The sequence below is a fragment of the Anopheles arabiensis genome, chromosome 3 (assembly GCF_016920715.1).
Source record: "Anopheles arabiensis isolate DONGOLA chromosome 3, AaraD3, whole genome shotgun sequence".
Taxonomy (NCBI): domain Eukaryota; kingdom Metazoa; phylum Arthropoda; class Insecta; order Diptera; family Culicidae; genus Anopheles; species Anopheles arabiensis.
Window position 1 is genome coordinate 80,236,794 of NC_053518.1, and position 15,871 is coordinate 80,252,664.

The 15,871-nt window shown below is 43.7% G+C and overlaps 2 protein-coding genes across 3 annotated transcripts; one reads left to right on the forward strand and one right to left on the reverse strand.

The window, feature by feature from the left end:
* The first annotated feature begins 7,264 nt into the window (after positions 1-7,264).
* On the forward strand, positions 7,265-11,044 carry LOC120904378 (pro-resilin-like). Its single transcript, XM_040314301.1, has 2 exons — positions 7,265-7,435; positions 9,717-11,044. The coding sequence occupies exons 1-2, from the start codon at positions 7,418-7,420 to the stop codon at positions 10,791-10,793; spliced, it is 1,095 nt and encodes a 364-aa protein (XP_040170235.1). The 5' UTR covers positions 7,265-7,417; the 3' UTR covers positions 10,794-11,044.
* On the reverse strand, positions 11,033-15,212 carry LOC120904377 (phospholipase B1, membrane-associated-like). 2 transcript variants are annotated; one of them, XM_040314299.1, is made up of 5 exons: positions 15,080-15,212; positions 12,050-12,662; positions 11,859-11,987; positions 11,618-11,779; positions 11,033-11,548 (listed from the first exon to the last, which is right to left on the reverse strand). In XM_040314299.1, exons 2-5 carry the CDS (start codon positions 12,625-12,627, stop codon positions 11,074-11,076), a joined length of 1,344 nt encoding a protein of 447 aa, XP_040170233.1. In that variant the 5' UTR covers positions 12,628-12,662; positions 15,080-15,212; the 3' UTR covers positions 11,033-11,073. The 2 variants fall into 2 exon arrangements, with proteins under 2 accessions (XP_040170233.1, XP_040170234.1); XM_040314300.1 differs by lacking the exon at positions 15,080-15,212 and adding an exon at positions 14,801-15,059.
* Between the last annotated feature and the right edge of the window lie 659 nt (positions 15,213-15,871).

Consider the following 15,871-nt stretch of genomic DNA (forward strand, 5'->3'; position numbering starts at 1 on the left):
ACACGGAACCACTCCAGCTGTGCTATTTTACCTCAAAGCAGTCCCGCACCAAAAAAAGCTCAGTTTTTTTACTATCAACGTTTACACCACCATCAAGTGAAAGGTGTGCTACTACATGGGAGAGGCTTGCAACGAACACAACTTTGTAGCGTATCAGAATCTGGAGTATGCTCGCTAATCCCGCCAAAGCCGGCCGGATGAGGCTGCAGCTATTAATCAACCTTTAGGGCCGTTCATTCGGTGCATTTTGCATTGCGTAAGAGCTGCAGCTCGTAGGGCTGGGATGTTTCATCTCCATCGCACCATGTGCATGTGAAGTGATCGTTAGTTTGTTGGATATTTTTATTAATTAGATGTGATTGATTGAAGCTTGAATTGAGGGAAAGGTTGAACACTTCTCGTCCGGTGGGAGGCTGGATGTAAGCCTATTAGAGATGGACAACATTCGTAAGCAGCATGTAAGCTCAGCGGGAAAGGTTGAGCACATGAGGGCTGAGTGAAGGTGTTAAAACATGTTTATTAGTTTATGATTTTGGGGGGGAGTACAGCTGAAACATTTGGGTACCCATTTTTCACATTTCAAGGGCATCAAGGTAGATGGTATCTTGTCCTTCAAGGTAGATGAAACTATAGTTTTGTGGAAATTTTATTAATGACTTACTCGTGGCATTTATGAGTGAAAATGAATGTAAGAAAGGCATAGATAAACACTCTAATTAATGTCATTAGCTGTATTATTGCATCTATAATGATCCATAAATGTTTTTATCTCGATTGCAGAAGAACTAACGTTTGATTGTTTTTTTTTTAATCCTGGAATTCATGCTACAAATCAAGTCATAGTCTGTTTTTATTATCGGTGTAACTATAATTATTAGTTATTATTTACATTGGTATATCACTTAAACATATGATTTTTTAGCTTAATAGTGCCCCAATCCTACAACTACTAACTAAATATGATTTCAATGTATCCCATATTCTGCCTACACATCAGCGAATGTGGAAGTTAAAAAAGAATATTGGTTTGGTTCTTTTTGCCCCGCTATTCTTGTGAATTCTAAATTGTTTGAAGTGTGATCAACTTTACTTTAAAGCCTACAGTTACTTTTAAAATGTAAAATACAGTAGTCAAATTTACATGTTTTAAATAGACTCATTGAAATACAAAAAAGTCACCAAGGTAGGATTGAAAATAAAATTAAAAACAAACAAAGCAACCGTAATATATATTTTTTTCATACTAGAGTAATGAATTTCTGCCTTTACAGCTCCTAATTTATTGCATTATAGCAGCTCTTTAAGCTTCAATTAAAGATGTGATAACCTCAATCGACCGTAGATAGTAAATCCTACCAACTAGCCTACCCTCAATCACCGTTGCTAACCCACAGCAAACGATTGGTGTCTTCCAGTTGCATAATTCGTTCCACCTGCCATGCAGGTGCTAACAATGAACCATTTCACTAAAGCAACCCAAATAAGCGAACACCCCGCCCCTCCCAGGCGACCACTTCGGGGAAGAAAATTTAACCCACTCAATTTGCTCACTTGCGGCGGCAGCTTTTAGCGCGGTGACAAAAATTAACCGCATCGCTGGCGAACGGCCCGCGACGGCAGAAGCAGCCTCCCTAATGGAACACTTCACGTGTACTAACACACAAGACACAAAAACGATTGCTTCTGCTTTGCGGAGCCTTACCTAATGAGTGACTAAATGGAAGCAGGCGTGAAGTAGTGCGACACGAATTACCCCAACTGCCAGTACTTACACGCGGCCATACACATGCACGAATAATAAAAAAAAAAACAAACGGAAAAGCAAAAATCCAAATCATTTCACGAGCTGAAAAATGTGCGATTTTATTTTTCATTTCATTACCGCCGCGCAACCATTCATCGCCACGATGCTCGGCGCCCGGAACGAAATGCATAATTATGCAATTATGTTGCGAAAAAAAGAAAAACGGAAATCGCACTCCTTAACGCCAGCAGGAAGATGAAGAAAGGCTGTGCCACTTTATCCCGTGCTGCATCGGTGCACCGCAAGGTGTTTCGGATAGATTGGATTTATTTATTTCGTGGCCTTTCTTTGCCGCTGCAGTAGCGGCGTCAAACCGTGGTGCATCACTCGCATCATCCGGACAACATTTTGAACCGTTCCGCCCGTCAAGTGTCATGCCGGGCATTGCATCACGCAGAAAGCTCCACATGCAATCGGCAAAAAATAAACCGAAATCGTATCAACTTTTTGCTCCATTTTATTTTCGTCTCAGTGTGCGGCCGTTTTTGGGACAGCATTTTTACAACCTTCGCCCCTCCGTTTTCTCTCTCTCTCTCCCTCCCTCACATCGGTTTTCGCGACAGCTGTGTGATTGCACAATTACATAAAGCAGATAAAGGGAACTTTCTTTGTTGCGATAATAATGTTGCACTTTTCATGAGTTCTCCATATTAAGAAATGCAAACTGTCTCAACGTCGCTGGCGTTTGTAGCGCGGGAAGCTGGCAAAGTGTGTTAATAGTTATCACAAAATTAATGCTAATGAGAAAGGCATGATATGCAACGGGCGGAAAACTAAGCTTTTATCACGCGAATAACGCTGCGGGCATTTTTTTTGCACACTTACGCTATTTGAATACTTACCTCATACACATTTCCTTGTTTGCTTGATGGAAGTTTTCGTGCAGCTGTATATGAATATGAATACATAATTTCAACAACACTTAAATTAAAGTAATTTATTTAAATTACAAACAGTTTGTTGGAGGAAAATTACGTAAAACTATGAGTTTTGTTAAGAGAAAGCATAATTAATGAAATAAAAAAACACAATTTCAAAAGATACTTACAAAGACATTTAATACGGACAAATCGCTTTAAATAATTAAACAATCAATGATTGAAAAGATACGTATGATACGTTAGAACAACAATGAAAAATAAATAAATAAAATGGCAAAAACAAATCAATAATTCCACGAGAACAATCTTAACAACAACATGAAAATGATAACAAAAAGTAAATAAATAAATCAATATAACAATGAATGAAAAAAAACATTGGAATAAGTTGATTAAAGAAACTGAATAGGACTCCTCGGTTTGGCAAAAGACATCTTAATGGCGGTAAGCATCAAATAACTTAACCACGCCGGCGACATGTACATTCAATCATTATGTCTTCATTTTCACTCCCATCCAACCTGATCCTGCACACTGGAAATGAAAATGAAAGTACATCAGTGAATACAACAACAACAACAAAACCATCGCCACCCCACAGCCTCTACAAATTGTACGATCGCGACCGATCACGTAAACCCCACATGTGCATTTTATTGGCCCCCAAACGTTTGATCGTCTAGCGAAAGCGTATCTGTTTGTTTGATTTCTAACATTTGCTGTCTTTCGCTCTTCCTTAACCTTACCCAAAAAAAGTGCTTCTTGCAGCCTTCTTTTTGATGCTGCCACATGGTTTGCTGATTTACTGCCGCAACAACGACGGAACTTAATTAAACAATTGCGAAAGCCTATGCGAATTGTTCGAATGGGTTAATGGTTTAATGACAAATCAAACAGGAGAATGTTCCGGGAAGTCGCATGCTTATCGTGTTCAATTTCAGGTAAAACATCTTATTCAACCTGTTGCGGTTCAGCCGCTTCCTTCTTCCCTCAGAACTCCGGTCAAACAGCTTTCGGTTTTGTTTTTCCACCCGAAACCTTCCGTTACCTTCTCCCGAAATTGCATAATGGTCCTCCCGTCCAGGGTGGTGTCGGCATTATGAGTTTATCACAACTTATTACTTGCACCCTTGTTCGCGCGAGAAGTCAGCAAATTCAATCGACCTTTCGGTTGCGCTCGAACCGATCGAACAGATTACGGTTTCGCGCCGTCTATGCGTTCAAAATGCGCGTGAAAGAACGTCGGGCTGGTGGAATATCCAATAGGCTTGGAGTCGGAGGAGACCGGGAGCTACCCCGGGCGAAGGTTCGGTTCCGAAGCGATCGTCCAACAGCTGGAACGATTCCGAAAACGTTCCCTTCACTTTATCTTCGTCAACTTCGGCCACCTTTTCGAGGGGGCCACTAGGGCACGGGCACATTTCTTCTTTCACCGGCGTGGCTCTTATGCAATCGGTGAGGTTTCTCCTCGGTAGTCCATCAAACATTCGCTCCTAGGCGCGAGAGCCCATACAAAAAGCGTACATAATTTTACCACATTTTCGGCAATCAAACATATTGTGGACCACCGCACAATCATGCAGTTTTGAGCTCGATGACAACATTCCCCAAAATGTTGAAACCTGCAGCCGCATGAAGACTACGCAATAGCCTCCAGACACACACACACACACTCTCTCGGGAGGAAGAAACATTTCCCCCAATCGCCCGAACAACTTCCGCCATGTAACCGAATGTGTCACAAATGTGTTCGCGGGCTCGTGGATCGGATGCAACCACGGTCGAAGCGTTTCCTTCCAACCGCGTGCGCCAACTGGTCCAGTTTGGCCGTTTTATTTTGATCGATATATTTCGGCTGGGGTCAAGCGTCCACGACCTGCCGTGAGATCACTTTCAAATGGCAGAAACGCACACGCGACGTTAACGAGACGTCGGAGACAAAGCCTCCACGCAATGGCAGTTGTCCCTCTCGCTAGTCAGCAAAAGGTTTTGTTGTAACGTTGGGACAGGTATGATGGATGTGTGTACGTTTGCTTCCATGTCCTCGGTCCAGCGGTGATGGTATTTTGCTTCTCCTCGGGCGGGATAATGTAACTCGCTCGTGCTCAGTGATCATCTACGGTCGGGAGTGGCTTGCATAATGTTCGTATCTGTTCGATTGTGTTCTGATTACAGCCGTTAGGGCCATGAAGAATGCACGCGTTTCGTAATTCAGACGAGAAAGGAGCGTGTGCATGTATAATTAGCCTTTGTTGGGTAGGACGATCGCTAAATGGAGCGTTCGAATGTAAGTTTGGAGCATTTTTCCAGGCTTTACTTTATACAATTAAGCTAGATGAATAATGTTTACCTAAAATACTCCTTGCTGGACCAAGCATGGTAAGAGGTTATTATCTGTGAATCATTTCTGGAAACAGAGAAATGGTAGTACAGCTTCCTCTTCTTTCAATTAAGTTAAGTCACCATAAGAAATCTCTTACTCTAATAAATTTTAAAGATTTTTTCTTTGGGCGATGTCGACCTTATCATACAAGGCTGGTAGTCATGCTAGGCTGTTGGTCAGGTAGATTTTTTAGTTATGAGGTAGGACGTCACGTTATCAGTAGTAAGACCAGACTCAAACCATGTCTCGCCTTGATAGGAGTGCTTCTATTGACTTCAATTCTTCATACTCGACTTTTGTACATACAACCAAACATTTCCTAAATATTTAAGGCTGGGTTGTTATGGTTGTTATGATTGTAACTGTAACTTATTAAGAAGACGGAATATCCTGGTTTCGAAAATCATGTAATAAAAAAAAAAAAAATTAACAAAAAAGTGAAAATAAATAACCAGACATAAGTCTTAATGTACGTAGTTTCAACCAAAATTAGCCAACAAAATTACTGAAATTTGCTACGGTTTTATGTTTGGAATAACCGCTTTAATTTCGTAAATAACTTGGCGCAACAAATGTAAAAAGTCATAACATCTCCAGTAGTTGAAATTTTGAAGCTAATCTGGATTTATTTTTGTTTTTTATCTGATACAAACTTTTGAATTTCAGCCTGTTTCCGAGTTACGTGAATTCAGAGATACGAGGTTATCATAATTTGACAGTTTCAAATCTGTGCAAATTCTTCCGACAATTAACAAATGCAAAATGAGTTACTTTAACGCAAAAATTTTCAAATCGCTTTAATGTTATAAATATTAAAATTTTCTCAACGAAATGTATTACAAATTTTATTGGATGTGTAAAAATACTAAATTGAATCAAACATATGCAGTATGCAAACAAAGTTTCGGATACAAAACGGGAAATTCTTCTCACGCGGATATTGGAATTACGCGGATGCCTCGGGAATGTATAAAAAGCGTATCTTGGAAGTAGACTGTACTATGTCCTCAAATAAAATTAACAACTTAAATGTATTCACCAATACCTAATCCAAAAGATGAAACATTTCAGAGCTCATACATAATCATCTTTCTACACATTAAATGAACGAACATGGAGGGTCAACCGATTAAAATGAAAAGAGAGAGATTTGTAATTCATCCCCAGTATGGTTAGTTTCACCCAAAACGTACACGGTAGTATCCACACCATTTGTCGTCGCTCATTAACAAAGGTCATTTAAATCGAGAAAACATAAAGCGACAAGCAAATCACAAAACGCATGCAAAATACCAATCCCTTTCCCTTTTACAACACATACAACCTGCCACACAAAACGCCTGTCCAATTGGCTCAAAACTCCAAAACGACACCGACAGCAACGCTCCACAACTGCTAACCCGTAAATGTCAATTACGCATCCCATATCAATGCGATCGTCCCGTAAATAACTCGTCCAACTACTGTGTGAACATCAGCGGCACGGCCGTTCATCCATCTCCCGGTACGCGAAGGTTTCGGAAAATGACAGACCTTTCGCGGGTGGTCATCATCGGTTGGAAATGTCGGCACATACGAACATATACAAACACACACCATTCACAATGGCTTTTCCCGAGGCATAGCATAGGCCATCCCAGAGCCTTGCCCTGTGTACGTTGCGCAATCGAACGTACAGGATTGTCGAGCACTTGCGGGAACGAATTCCACACCAGAAGAGTTTTTTTTTTTTGGTTTCGGAGATATTAAAACCACATTTTAGTAGCGCAACAGGTATTCCAAATTTTCAACAAATAAATAGGAGAGGCTCCAGAAAACCGGTTACGTGACTTGAACATTATTCCATCAAAAATAAAACCCCTCGAACAATTTTCCTCACACTTTCGATCGATCCTCCGTGCGTAATCCCTGCTGTGCCTGCTGTGTCCTACTGAGCCGCTACCTCAGAAGTACTTGTTGTGGTCTTCCTCCCGCGTCCAATTTGAAAGGCCCTGCCTGCATTGAGGCAGGCGCTTGTATCACTTTTGCCCCAACCCTTCCGGACTGGAAGGAGATTGCGCTCTCTTTCTCTGCCTGCCAACGAGATAAACCCTCTTCGCGGGATCTCCACCCCACGACGCGACACAGATCACTTGCGCTTTCGGTCGTATAAAAGAGATTGTTCGCCACCGGCAAAGCATCAGTGAGCGCAGTGCCGTGTCAGCCAGCACAACCAACTGCCAAGTCAGTCCCTCATCTGTGTTTCGTGTGTGTGTGGTTTTGGGCTCCGACCTTGCCAGAAAAAAGCAGACCCCTCAGTGCCTTTTGCTGCTTTCGTTAAAACACGTGTGCATACAAGAAAAACAGAAAATGAATCGTTTCAGTGCGGTAAGTGCGGCAGCGGCATCATGTAACGGAAGCGCGGTGTGAACGAAATCGTGTTTGAAGGATCTTGTGTGTGTGTTTTTTTCGGGATGGAATCAAACGTCTGCGGTATACTTTTGGACTTTGCGAAATCGGTGGTGGTCAATGACTGTGATGCTGCAATACCGGATAGATGATTCCGACTGGGAAAACCCTACCTTTGTAAAAAAAAAACAATCTCCAAAAAACACAACGCAACACACTCTACTCGTTCAAAGTGAAAGTGATCAATTGATCGAAGCGTGATTGCGAGCAAGAGCACACATAAAAACGAAACAAATTCGCAGCTCTTGAGCTAATGGGGCGGTATACTGAGACGGTTGCCCATTCCTTCCGGAAAGGCGACAAAAAAACCAATTCAATTAGCTTGAATGACAGTACCCAAGAGACACAAGAAGGGCACAAATTACGTACACCAAGAGCCATGTCAATACAGCGAACGATGCTGTTATTGCTTTATGTCTTCAGGACAAGTGGTCGTAGCAGTGTGCAGTTTAATAAGAGTGCAAATCGCATTGAATTGGTTTGTTTTTATGTTATCGTTAGCTTGGATTCAAAATGTGTTTTTTACGTTCTAAGAGCTACACAGCACGATGTTCGTTAGAAACAGAGAGCTTGCCCTTGTCCTACTCAATTTTAAGGATTTCCTATTCCTTCTATGACGTCTTTATTGTTGTAAAAGCGATGCAAAGACGAGAATGATTTGAAATGTTTTATACATTGCAATTGTATTTTGTCTTGCTGAGCAATTCCTGAATGTGACTGTTTCTTATAGACTCTAAGATTGCATTACAATTGAAATTTTAAAGAAAAATTAAACCAATATGTGTGAAATTGCATTGACTAAACGAAACACATTGTCACATATTTAAGAAAAATTCGTTAGAAATTCAACCGAAATTACTATCTACCTCTAAACAAAGAGGCAAAAGAACTCCGTTGAAGCCAAAGCCTCTCTAAACTATTCAAACAACATCTAGCACTAATTACCTGCACAGTGCCTCCCAAGACGCTTCACTACTTTGGGCATCACTCTCAAAAACCACTCTTTTTCATGTCATTTGAATACTTGACAAACATTCTAAACATTCCTTCGGTTCCAGCGGAAGTAACCGAACCCATTACAAGAGGTCTACTTAGCGGACCACTAATGAGCCGTACACAGCTTCCAGCCACTCCAAACTAGCCACAGACTCACAACTCTCGCTCGAGTGCAACTGCATCTTCCGTTATCCCACCCATACGTACTGTCCATTCACACAACCCTTACATTGTTGCGCAGAATAGCTGCATTGCATCACTGGAACCGAACGGTCTAAACCGCACAGCAAAATCTTGATCGCAATCGGTCGCACTTTCTTTTCGACCAACAACAATAACAAAAACTACGCGATTATGTCATGCTAGTGTGTCCAGTAATCCAGGATGATCACAATCGACGCTCGATTAGGGCTCAGGTTTCCTTTCACCTGCTGGTAGTTAAACTGAAACAGTTTTGGGCAGTTATCGTTAAAATCATCCGGGAAAGGTAAAGATCAAGTGATCAGCTGTTATTTTCGGTACTTACGGTGAGTCGTCAAACAATCGTCATAATGATGATGATGATGACAACAAGTACACATCAAAATGTAACCTTTCTTTCCTGTGCACCGATGTACTGGGGCTGTTCATCTGATCGCGATTAATCCTGTTTTTGTAGAAGCGAACCATACTGAAACGCAGTACTTTCGTTCCAACATCTTCACAGCCGTATGCCGTTCGGAACTTAAAACGGACGGGAGAAAGGAGTTTGGTTGGTCACCTTCTTCCCAGTTGCCGGCTTCAATATTCGTGTTGCGCAATGTTCAACCGGCAAATGACCGGAGGGTTCTCCACCCTGGCTCACTCGCCGAGATAGGGAATTGGATGACGCCCGGTTTTCGGTGTGGAAGCGTGGGTTTTGCAATCCGGTTAGCGCCGTGATTTCACTTTCCATAAGTTCGAGCAAGTACGTTAATGTAACGATCAATGGTATCGTGTACGGTTGGATCCTGCAAAGAGGAGGGGGTTTACCACACTTAACCTTCTTTTGGAACGGCTTATTCCGGTCCGGAGGCTTGAGATCCTTTCCTGAAATGAAGATTTATGGCAGGTTATGCAATGGTTGTACTTTCTGTGCAATAACAGCTATTCGCGACTCCACTTCTGTGTCAATAGTTTGTAACGGTCCGCTAATAAACGCGTTGTTTTTTCCCTGTCTTTTCAGATTTTCATGCTCGTTAGTGCATCGCTCGTGTGTGCTGAACCGCCAGTTCATGGTGGATACGGCCATGGTCACGGTCATGGTGGTGGTGGTGGCGGTGGATACGACGATGGCGGCTACATCGCGGTTAGCCCAGGTCATCAAACGTCCGAGGGACTGCACGTGGACCACAGCCTGCTGCACAAGGTGAAGGAGGCGCTGCTGGAGCACGAGAACTCTGGATCGCACGGCGGCGGCTACTCTGGCTCGCTGTCGACCGCTTACGGACCACCGTCGGGATCGTACGGACCACCGTCCCCGGTTTACGGTGTACCGTCGTACTCGGGCCACGGACACGTCAAGACCACCGGCATTGAGCTGGGCCACGTTCAGCAAGGCATCCAGGTCGCCGAGTACTACAAGGCCGCCCACGGTCCATCTTACTCGTCGTACGCCGCCCCATCGTACTCGTCTCACTCATCCTCATCATCGTACTCGGCACCTTCCTACTCATCTCACTCCTCCTTCACGCCATCGCACGGCTACTCGTCGGGAGGCTCGGCTTACTCTTCCTACTCGGCACCATCTGTATCGTCCCACTACTCTGCACCATCTGTATCCTCTCACTACTCTGCTCCATCTGTATCTTCTCACTACTCTGCTCCTTCCGTTTCATCTCACTACTCTGCACCTTCCGTATCATCTCACTACTCTGCACCATCTGTATCCTCTCACTACTCTGCACCGTCGCATTCTTCCTCTTCCTTCTCGGGTCTATCCTCTTCGTACGGTGCACCTTCGCTCTCCTCCAGCTACGGTGCCCCGGCCGTCTCTTCTCACTACTCCGCACCGTCCTTCTCGTCTCACTCGAGCGGTTCCTACTCGCTTGGCTCATCGCACGGCTCATCCCACGGCTCATCGCACGGCGGTTCGTCGTTCGTTGCCATCCCATCGTCCTCGTACGGTGTGCCGTCGTTCGGTTCGTCTGGACACCATCATCGCCCGTCGCACAGCTCGAGCCACTCGTACTCGTCCTACCGTCCGCCATCCTCCTCGTACGGACCGCCGCGCCCAACCTACGGTGTGCCGCACCATCACTAAACACGATCTTCCACAAATCGTATCATCCAGCGTCCAGCAGCCAGCACAGTTGCTGCCGGGCGTGCCGTCATCTAAGTCAGTTCTAGCATCTTCGCCTTCATTCGCACCACCCATCAACTCGTAGGCTTAGTACAACACTTTCACAACGCACCTCATCTACCCAAAATACGTTGTTCGTTTTGTTTACATTGTGTACAGAGTGCATCGCGATCGATGTTTTATAATAAAACAAGAGTTACTTACAAATGAAACAATCAACCAGTCTTCGAACATTTTATTATCAACTATTGTAGTACGTCTTAATGTACGGGTTTTCTGGGGTTGGGCACCGGAACTCTTCAAACAGTTGTTTCAGTACGGTGGTTTTGTGGCGCGTGGGCTCCAGCATGTTGTTCCACAGTCCGTTCGCCGAAACGGCGTGCCCCTTCTGACTGAGATGCACACAATCGATGGCCATAATGGAAAGATCCGGCTTGCCGTCCCTCCGGTGGAAGATGCTTGCGTCTCGGTAGAATGGTTGATAGACCACCGTAAAGTCATCACTGTGGAACTCGGGCCGATGGCTTACCCGCTCCATTATCTTCACGAAGCGTCGCTCAAGCTGCCGGTAGAGATTCCGATTGCCGGAGTACTTCGGACCGTACAGACAGGAGCACTCGATGGGACGCACAAACTGACAGGTTAGCGGCGCTTGCACTTTGTCGATCGAGAACGATAGATTTATTAACGGCGATGGCACCAGGTTCACCAAAGTTCTGGAAAGAAACTGTAATGTAAGTAAAATCCTTTTTCGTAACGATCGAGAAGCTTTTGCAATCCGTTACCTTGGCATCACTTTTTTGAGGTAGTACAGGGTCGTTAAGAGATACTTCTCTTGATCACGGTTGATCCATTCGGTAGCGTTCGTCTGATAGCATACGTCCGAGCAGAAGTCGTTGCCTCCAATCATGAGCGTCAGAAGCTTCCAGTGCTTATGCCAATTGACACTGGTTGAAGATAGGAACAGACAGCAGGAAAAGACATTGGAAGTTGATTACAATTTCTCTTAATTTAATGACTTCTTACCGTGGATCAGCTTTCATACGCTCCACCAATGATGCCGCATTGTAGGGCATATCGCTCGTTGTCGCTATAATCTCCGCCACATTAAACTGTGACGGCAGATGGACATTGTATGAGTCGGCAAATGAGTACCTGATATACAACAAATCTTGTAAATAAAATGAATCAACACCTTAATACCTAGCTCCGCTTACCCAAACAGCCGTGGATTGAACTCTTTCAGTATGTTGGGCAGTGTCAGATGCGTTCTCCACGTACCCTGACCGCCAATGCACCACGACAGGCCCCGGTTGTCGATCAGCAGCTCCCAGAACTGGCGCGAGTTGGCCCCCGTCGCGCTGGTCAGCGAGTCCCCGAGGGCCGCCACCACATCGAAGTCACCCGGCCGCAACCGATGCACACTGGTCGGCGGCGTCGAGCTTCTGTATCCCCGCACGTCGCAAGGAAAAGGAACGTTCGGTGGTACGCGCGCCTGCAGTGACACACCTTCGTCCCGCATTCCCGTCGGGCCGAGCAATCGATTGTACACCTCGCGAATGCCACGGTACATCATCCGCACCGGTTCGGATGCGTCCAGCCGGCTGGTAACGATGTGGTTCTCGTACTCCTGCGTGCCAGTGATGTTTTTCAGTATGTTACCCCGCTCCCGGCTGATGCGGTTGCGGACGGGTGGACCGGTTAGTGTGGCGCTGGCCGATCCCAGGAGCGTGGTGTAGTGCTGCAGTGTGATGCACACCGCCAGCAGTAGGAGAGCCGAATTCCTGGATCGCATTTTGTGTTACTACGTGCCGATCGGGTAGTGCCGACCTGCCGAGCGGAACGAGAAAGTTAAATTGAAATATTCAAATTTAGTCAATCGTTTAACCGGGAACCTGGGAGCTCCAGCCCGGGAGAAGGAAATGCAGTCCCAGCGCAGAAGCAATAGAACTTGATACCGAACCAGTGCTGATACTGACGGCTAAATGCATTACGGAATGTATCGTGTTGCATTGGGAAAAGTGATTTTCCGAGTAAGGCTGGGGAAAGAAAAACATATCCGCCTGGTACACAAAAAACGAGCCATGTGAACAGGAGGACGCTATCCAATGGATGGGTGAGGCGTGCACGTGAGGCTAGAAAACGCCACGTCCACAAGCCCGTAACGGAACGAGCCCGGCTTTTAGGGTTGAAATATTTAGCACAAATTTTCGGCAAACGTTTCGTACGTGCGTTGCATTCCGAAGCGCTGATGACGAAACTGTTGACGATGCAACGATGCATCGGAATGAAATCCACTTGGGTGAGGGTGGGCCTATTTGCTCCCGATGCCCAGTGCATTCGCTATTTCGATTGGCGCGCGTGTTGTTGTGGAATTGATACAGTGGTAGCAGCGGCAGCGACCAAAACTCTGCATATAAAACTCTGATCTAATGCTCTGATCTAATGCATCGATTGAATGGGTAAGGAAAAAGTGTCCTTGGCTTCTTTTCAAACTATTATGAGCCAAATATTATGAAAAATAATATCACCTAAAAGTGCCATAGTTGAAGGTTTTGTTCTGCTACAGGTAGTTCAAAATGCAACAAATATTCGCTTAACATTTGATTCAAAACTATGTTGATAAAAACAAATCGACAATAGACGTTCTGGTTAGCGCAAAACCCTTCAAAGTTGATATACTTCCAATAACTATTTAATTGACACTTGTTTTACTATATAGCCAGGTAAATAAGGTAAAAAATAGATTCTAATTCAGAAAATATTATTTTGGATATTATAGTGGATAAAAAAATCATTTTTTGGTGTGAAGTAATAATTAGGAGACTCCTAATCCTAAAAACCAATACTTTTTATAAACTCTAGTAAAATCTTTCACTTTTTTAGCGTGTATGCAAAGTTACTTGTCGAAAAACGTTAAATACGTGTTTTCGAGTAGTTTAGTTAATCAATGTTTATTCAAAACTATGACATCAATAACCTGTTTAACAAGTACTCTAGTCTACTTTCAAAGACTGATATATTAATCGATCTTCAGCCATGGTTCAGCTTAAAGAGAAATTGTTCTAAATTCCAGTTTGCACAATCCAACTTAGGATAGTTATTTTGTCTTGTAAGAAAAACCTCAATCCTTTTTGGAACTTACTTAAACCCTTTTAAGTTGAAAAATATATATAAATACGAAAAACACACGCAAACATAATGCAAAGTAAACAGAACGATTTCTAACAGAAATAATAAAAATATAAGTTTACTGCAAACAACGATTAGTACAACATAATAAATTTAAGAATTTAATTCAATTGTATTGTTTACAGTCCTTAAACCTGTATGATGAACTCGATCGTACATTGTAAATTACTTTAAAACACGCTTCAATAAATCATCTGAATTATACTGTTGTTATAAAACTGATTTTACCATTGGGGCTATTTTCACACGCAAAATGGGGCTATTTTCACATAAGTGTCAGATAAATAACAACTACATCAATTATACCAGCAACACTTTTCCCACATTTCAAAAAGAACAGCAATGCAAATGCCTACTTCTAATACATATTTCAACGCCCAACAATCTAATTGCTTCGGACGTGCGTTTATTTACCGACAAACATGAACGCATGCCCGCATGCCAACGTTTTCGGGGTGTTTTTTTTCCTTTTACTCCATACCGATGGTCCTTTCAAAAGCGAAATTAAATCGTCGCTTTATTTTACACACATGCACTCAGCACTTGGGTTCTGTCTTTTTGTTCACTTTTTCCTCTTTCTCTCTCTCTCTTTCTCTCTCGCTCCAAACGGCGTCCATTCTAATGTTTGCAAACATTTCCCGGTGGGCAAACAGTATCTCGCGATTTAATTTAATTAATACCACAACAACAACCCGAATCACACATACGCACATGCTGGGGAAAACGAAATAATTAACACGCCGCCAACATTAATCACGGAACAAACACACACAGACCTTTACAGGCAAGAGCACATTTGTTTGCAATGCAGGTTGTGCAGTTGCACCGTCCGCGTATCAGTAATCGATTCGCTGCATTATGCTGAACTCTGCTGGATGATATTTACTTTCGCCGTTAATGAAAGTTCCGTTAGAAGGTGTGCGTGTGTGCGTGTGTGTTCACACAGAACAAATAACTCTTTCCACAATGTTCTGGTTTTGCCCGAGGGAGGTGATCAAGGTTTAAGTGCCACCACAAATGAGCCAATTTCAGCCACGCTACACACACACACTCACCTAAACGACGGTTTTTTCCCTGTTGTGTTCTATAGCTGATTGTTGCTGGAAAATAGACCACACTGTGAGAGGGACCACCAGCTACTATCCAGCAACCTAAACCACTCGAAGTGGAATGTAAACGAACAACTGATCGATCAAGCCCTGCTGTAATGCTACTAAATGCTTTATAACATTACTCAGAGTCGATTTTTTCGACGGGGGATTTTGATGAGTCCACCAGGTCAGGCATTAAAATGCTACCCAACCGCTCGGAGTGCATTACGACCGTATTCAGCAAACCCTTCCCTCTCTTAATTGAAACCACGATCCAATCGGGTCAGCTGTGAACGTGACCAGGTGAGTGCGTAGGTGCGCATACACACTCGTACGTCAATTCGGGAACGAATAGGATAGGTTATGTTTATCCCATTATCCTTCGCACACAATGTCACCGACGACATTGCACTTGAAACGAGTCGTTAAGTCTACCGTGGAAAGAAACATATTTAAATCCTGTCGCCAATGCTCACACACTCTCAAACATCTGAAATAGTGAAATGCAATTGAAACTTACGCCCTTTCATTGTCAACCCGTCGATAAAGCGTTCAAAGCGCTCACCGCATTGGCAAGTGTCAATTCGTACATACCATATCGGCGGTTGTCGTTGTTACTTCATCCACAACCTGGATGACACTGTTATGCAAGCGCCAGCACACTCCAAAACGGGAACAAACCTCAACCGACCGCACTTCATAACGCCAGCGAATTAAGCATTAATTATTGTATCATGAGACTGTGGGAAGGCTCAT